The 6,835-nt window shown below is 42.9% G+C and overlaps 1 protein-coding gene across 1 annotated transcript in view; it reads right to left on the bottom strand.

Annotated features, from left to right (window-relative positions):
• Positions 1–6,352, bottom strand: part of CNOT11 (CCR4-NOT transcription complex subunit 11) — a 31,180-nt gene extending 24,828 nt beyond the window's left edge. The window contains exons 1-2 of the mRNA XM_027874178.1: positions 5,815–6,352; positions 5,583–5,755 (exon numbers count right to left, since the gene is read on the bottom strand). Coding sequence (XP_027729979.1) covers positions 5,583–5,755; positions 5,815–6,337 — 696 coding nt within the window. The 5' untranslated portion in view covers positions 6,338–6,352. The remainder of the gene's footprint in view (positions 1–5,582; positions 5,756–5,814) is intronic.
• Between the last annotated feature and the right edge of the window lie 483 nt (positions 6,353–6,835).

Raw genomic sequence — 6,835 nt, 5'->3', positions numbered from 1 at the left:
AAAAAAAAAAAAAAAAAAAAAAAAAAAAAAAAAAAAAAAAAAAAAGGCTTCAATAAAATTACTGGAAAAAAACCTCAAGTCTCTTAAAATTACTAACTGTCACACTCAACAAGTATTTGGTAAAATACTTAACATGTAAGATAAGACTAATAAACAGGAATACAAATATAAATGAGAAACAGACTCCACTCTCAAAGAACTTACAATCCAATGAGATGACGTGTACATAAATACCTGAAAGGGATATGTCAAAGGGAAAGTCCAGGTAAAGGGCTATGAGAGGAAGAGATTACTTTCAGTTGGAGTGTGGGAAATGGGACTTTGAGGAAGGCTCGAAGGAAGCTACCTTTAAACCTTTAAGGAAGGGAGAATATTTGACAGATGCAGATTGAGATGGAGACAGGAAAGAGCAGAAACAGAATGGGGAAAAGTAAGTAGTTCAGTTTGATTGAGATAAGACTAGAAAGGCAGGCTAGATCCAAATTGAGGAGAGCATTGAATAAAAAATGTGATATATTTTATTTGGTAAGCTACAGAAAATCACTCAAGTTTTTGAGCAGAAAGAACTGATGTAGTCAAAGGCATGTACTAGGAAAAGTACACAGAAAGTACTATAAAGGATGGATTGGAATATCCTTAAGGCCAGAGATCATGGAAACTCACCACCTTCATCAAAGTCTATTCTTAATGTAAAATTTAAAAAATGAATTCTTGTTCTCATTTGTCCCTGCTTATCCTGAACTCTATACTATTTAAAGCCCTTGTCCTCCTTTAAAAATCATATATCTGAATTTAAGAATATAGCTATTACTTTGGTGTCAACTGCAGGATATATACTTGTTTCCCACTACAGTAATGGCCTTTGAAGTCAGAAACCCATTGACTTGTAAAGAAGTCCCAGTTGATTTAAGTACCCTGTCAGGGAAAAAAAAGTGAGAGGAGGGCTATGTGGTGAGAGTAATACTGGAATTTCACCAACCACACTTCAAGAACATTAGGCAGATCACTGGCAGCCCATGAAAGATTCCAAAAAGCAAAAGGTGAGCTGTCCATACTGGTGCAACGATTTCTAATAAGGTAAGGTGAAAGAAGAGGAAGGGAAAATAACACATAAAAGATGTCTTGTTTCCAGTTTCTTTGAATCAATAAACAAATATGTATTAAGTGCCTACTATAATATGTATGAAGCACTTTAAGGTTTCCAAAGCCCTTTGTGTATATGATCTTTGATTCTCACAACAAAACTGTAAAGTTACAAGCGTATCACTCTCATTTGACAGAGCTCGAACCCGAGGCTCAGTAAGATTAACTGACTTAGATATACAGCTCATAAGTGTCAGATGACTCCATATCCAGTATTCAGTCCACTAGTCCACACTGCCTCCATTAATTCAAACAAGGGTGGAGGGAGAAGGCACCACTCCTACCACCTCTCCTCCTACAAAAGGATATTACAATGGCTCTAGGGGCTTTTAGTCCCAGAAAAGTAATCTGTGGATTATAATCTTTGATTCATACTATTAAGGGGTCCAAACCTCATAAGTGTCAAAAGTCCCCCAAATCTTAAATAAGAGGCACAGGTCTTGAGTTGCTTTCCTTAAAGAACAAACCTGGACCTATCCCAGGTGATCAATCCTTATCCTTGCTGCATAGTTATTAATTTTACATACGGCACACAGTAATCTACTTTAGAAAAGACATGGCTATGAACTTGAGTATGATCCTTACCTTCTCATCATAAAATGCTTAGAATAAAGATTAGACTTAAGACAACATATAATGAAGATGACTTGAAAATTTTATATCATAAAACTTAAGTCCTAGGAAGAAAATTGAGGTCTTAATATCTAGGGTTCAAAGGTACTTTAGAGCTCTCTTAGTCAAATCACTTAGGAAATCATTTGGAAATTGATGTCCAAAGTGGTGGAGCAACTTGGCCAAAGGTGCCAAAGGTAAACTACGGAGCTTGGATTAGATTACCAGTCTAATTCCTAGTCCAGGTCTATTTCCACTAGGGCACACAACTAGAAAAGTAAACTTTTAAAAGAATTCTCCTGAAATTCTCTAAACTCTGTTTATCCATTCATCTGTGGGACTTAAAAGTTAGTGCAGAGCCAATCCGTTTCATGTTAACCCAAATAAAAGTTACTCTTCTCTACTCCACCCTCCACACAGTTGCTAAAATGAAATGCCTAAAATACAGGCCTGACAATGTCACTCCTTGGCTCAAAAAGCTCTAGTTGCCACTACTAGTACCCTACTGTTTCTAGCCTAAAAGAAAAACTCCTCCCTTTGGCACTAAAGTCCTTCACAAGCTAACTTTCCAGATACTATACATTACTCCTTTTCATGCACTATGTTCCACCTATATGGACCTTCTTGCTGATACTGGATGTTCTACCTCTTCTCTTCTGGCCTTTGCACCAGACTGCCATCAATAGGCCTCGAATTCACACCCTCATTACTTCACTCTTCTTTTAGAATTTCCAGTCTCCTAAGTTCAACTGAAGTGCCACTTCTTCCTACAAGAAGCTTTTCTTGATCCTTGCTGACTGCTAGTGCTTACCATCATGGAAATTACTTTGTATAAATTTTGTATTTAATTATATTTGCACTTGCTAATTCCCCAAACAGAATACAAGCTCCTTGAAAGCAGGCACTGTTTCAATTTTATCTTTGGATCCTCAGCGCCAAGATCAGTGCCTGCAATAGTTAATAAATGCTTACTAATAGGTAATTAACAAATAGATACTTAATAAATGCTTACTGACAAATCCTAAAACTATAAAGCAGTGTTTTTTGAGGCATGTATTCTTCTTGATGATAAATCTTCAGTTAGAACACCTACGTAAGCCAACCAATCCACTCCAACAAGCAGATATAAAGTGTCCATCACATGCAAAACATGGGGCTAGGTGCTAAATGAAAATGAAAAACAGTCCCTGCCCAAAGGAACTTAGCTTCTACTAGTGGGACACAAAATATAACCAGATAAGTATAAAAAACATGAAAAGGAAAAATTGTATTCCTGTAGGAGATGGCCCAGGAGCTGAGCCCTGAAGGAAACCAGGGATGAAAGAAAGTTAGCGAGGTGGAAATGATAATACAGTTATATCACAGGCACAGGGAACATCATAAAATAAGTAAAAAGACAGAAAATAGAAATGGGGTAAGGAATGCTAAATCCAGAAACAGTAAATATCAGTTTGGTTGGCACATGTGAAGGAGAGTGCTATGAAATAAAAGGGAAAGGTAGGACATTTTGGGGAAAGTTTTAAAATGCTAAGCATCTGTATTTTATCTAAGAGCAATAATAAAACACTGACAGATTCTGAGTAGGGAGTGTAAAATGGCAAAACTTGTACTTCAGGAAGATTATTTTGTCGGGAAGTAGGGGTGGAGGTGATGGACTGGAGAAGAGAGAGACCAATATTTTAAGAGGAGGTTGAAATAATATGCGCAAGTGGTGACTTGAATCAGATATACATGGGACGAGAAAAAAGGGGAAAGATGTGAACTATGTTGTAAAAACAGAACTGACAAGATCTGGCAACTGACTGGAATATGACAGAATATCAAGTACAGAATGACTTTTAATGTTTTGAAACTAGGAAGGATGGTGGTGCTCTCAACAGAAATATGACATGGATGAAGAAAGTTCAGAAGATAATGAAGTCCCATTTGGATATTCTATGTTTAAGATGCTTAAGGGACATGAAGTCAGAGATAGTGCTTCCAATAACAGCTAGGTTGACACAGTGGATTGAACACTGAAGACCAGAAAATTCGAATTCTACTTCAGACACTTACTACCTGTGTGACCAACCCTGTACAAGTCACTTAACCTCTCCCAGGCTGTTTTCCCATCTGTAAAATAGGGATAATAACAGTCCCTATTTTACAGGGCTGTTGTGAAGATCAAATGAAGTAACATATGCAAAACACTTTATAAACCTTAAAGGGCTACGTAAAAACTATTATTACAGGTAGTTGGTGATACCAGAATGGAGTTCAGCAGAATCAAAGAATCAGGAGTCTAGGGCTGGATATAGAAATCTGAAAATCATCTGAACAGAGATGATGCTTGATATGATAGGGGCTCTTAAGATCACCAAGTGTAGAGACAGAAGAAAAGAGGGCCCAAGGAAGAGGCTTGGGATGTACCTACAACAAGAGAAGAACAACATGGATGATGACTCAACAAAGAAGACTGAGAAATAAGAGACAAATTTCCCCTGGTGATCAAAATGGCAATGGTAAGACTGAGAAATTAATCCAAAACATCATACTGGAGAAAGATGCTTTAAGGTAGTGATGACTCAAGGAATAATTAAAGACAGTAAAGAGGGGACACTTTTGCTCTTCCCACCTGTCAAGCTACTTCAACATTTCATCCCTTCATATTTTACATGACTGCACATGTATAACCTGTATCAGACTGTTTACTGTCTCAGAGGAGGAGGGAAGAGAAAGATAAAATGTGGAACTCAAAACTTAAAAATATGTTAAAAATTGTTTTTCATGTACCTGGGGGAAAATATTATTTAAAAAAATTTCATCCCTTCCCTTGCCCCATTCTACCTACCAAAGAAATTAATTTAAAAATGCTACATGGATTCCTGAGATCTAAATAAATATAAACAGTCCTTACTTTTTTCCCCTCAAAAGTCTTAAGGCTATTCCAGCCTCTAGAAAGGAAAACTAGCTTTGAGTTCTTTTCTGCTTTTCATAGACTCCTATGACTACTGTCTTCTAATTAACTCTCAACTCCCATTTTAATGAAATTCAAAATTTGGGAACATAATAAGATTAATATTCAAAGGCAAATGGAACAGAAGAATCATTTCCCAGAAATAAGAGGCACTCAAACATATGAGTCTGGAACAAGAGTTGCCTTTATTGCCTTCGGGGAAGAGATAGGAGGGGGAAAAAAAGACAGGCTTCTCAATGTCTTTAAGTAGTAGACTGTTGATTGATTTTAGTGCTTTTACTTTTTAACCTATATTCCCACTCCAGTTTTACAGTGTACCCTTGATATGTTTAGAAGATGGGGGAAATGCCAGATAATGGTCATACACATTATATGCTTTATTAAACTGGAAGTCAATCCTCTACTCATCCACCTCCAAGAACTTGAGATGTCTCTCCAAAGAACAGGGAATTTCTAGCCTGATCCTTATGGGAGAAGGGAGAAAGGGGAAGAAATTCCTCCAAAAGAAGTAGCTCATCAGAGTCTTAATGCAAGAACATAAGAGGCTAGAAACTGTAGTGGGGCAGACCGCCACCAAACTTTTGCTTGGCCAAACGTGTGGTCTCTAAATCATATCGTCTCTTACAAACAGAAAAGTAGTGCCCCATCCAGATGAAGAGAAATAAGGGATTTTTATGGAGTAAAGAGCTTTACTTGCGACACTGTACTCATTTGAGGTCAGAGCTAAAAGAGATCTAGCCCAGAGGTTCTCAAACTGGAGTCTGTGAACTTCTGATAATTTTATTTCAATATAATTGGTTTCCTTTGTAACTATATATTTTGTTCTGTGTATTTAAAAGCATCCTTCTGACAAGGGGTCCATAGACTTCACGAGTCTGGCAAAAGATTCAAGACACACACAAAAGGTTAAGAGCTCCTGATGTAGCACAGCCCCGCCCCCCCCATTGTAAGCTGAGCGCAGGCCCCGCGGGGGTGAAGTGACGGGGTCAGTCCCCCAGGGAAGAGCCAAAATCAAGACGCTCGCACTCCTGACCTCGCTCCTTACTCCCTTTGGGGGTTTCGCGCCGGTGGGGGAGGGGCAGGCAGCCGGGGGAACTCCGTACCTGAGAGCGGCGGCCGGTCGGGCTCCTGGCCGCCCCGGCCGGGGGACGCCGGGTTGAGCAGATGGGCGAAGCTAGCTGCGAAGGGGTTGGCGGCGAGGGGCTCGGTGCGGTACATCTCCCAGAGCAGGTAGAGGGCGGTGAGGCGCTGCGCCGCGCTGGGCAGCAGGTCCGGCTGCTGGAGCAGCATCACGAGCACCGAGCCCAGGCGGAAGTGGTCCGCCTTGCTGAAGTAGTGATGGAAGGCGCTGGACAGGCCCTCGAAGGTGCTGCCGCCCCCGGCCTCTTCCGAGATGATCCCCAGCAGGCTGGAGAGCTCCTTCGGGGACAGACTCATCCTGCCCCCAGGGCCTCCGCCGCTGCTGCTGTTGCCGGCGCCGCCGGGCCCGGGGCCCCCGACCCCGCCGCAAGAGGAGCCCCCGGGGCCGCCGGACCCGGGCCCCGCCGCCGCTGCCTCCTCGCCCCCCCGCGGCTCCGAGGCGGCCAGGAGACTGCAGGGCGCCGGGCTCCCCCCGCCACCGGGCATCAACCCCCCCGCCGCCGCCTCCTCCTGCCCCGCGTCCTGGCCCCGGCCCCGGCCCCGGTTCCGGCTCCGGTCCCGGCCCTGGCCTGGCCTAAACGGCCGGATCCGTCGCCCCCGCCGCTTCCGCCCGGCACCACCACCGACGCCCAAACTCCCGCTCCCGCTGCCACGGCCGCTGCCGTCCGGCCGCTTCTCGCTGCCGTAAAGACCCGCCGTTAGACGACAGTGTCGTAAAACACAACTAGTAGGGCTGGGAAGCGAAGGAAGACGGACCCTGGAATCCAGGATACGAAGTGAAGAGCTAGGAGAATTACGTAATGGGAGGGGCGTGGTTAGAGGGAAGGGATGGAACAGAGAGGATAAGGTTGGTTGGGAAGAGAAAAAGTAGCGGATGGGGCGGGGCCGGAAAGAAAAGGCCGAGGGAAGAGAGGGGAAGGATTGGGACTTATGAAAGAGAGAAGAGAGGTTCTGATCCTGGGGGCGGGGTCTCGGGAAGAGGCG

The sequence above is a fragment of the Vombatus ursinus genome, unplaced genomic scaffold (genome assembly GCF_900497805.2).
Source record: "Vombatus ursinus unplaced genomic scaffold, bare-nosed wombat genome assembly UNPS02014805.1, whole genome shotgun sequence".
NCBI classification, from domain to species: Eukaryota; Metazoa; Chordata; class Mammalia; order Diprotodontia; family Vombatidae; genus Vombatus; species Vombatus ursinus.
The sequence above is the reverse complement of the archived record's forward strand: the minus strand, read 5'-3'. Positions and strand labels throughout refer to the sequence as shown.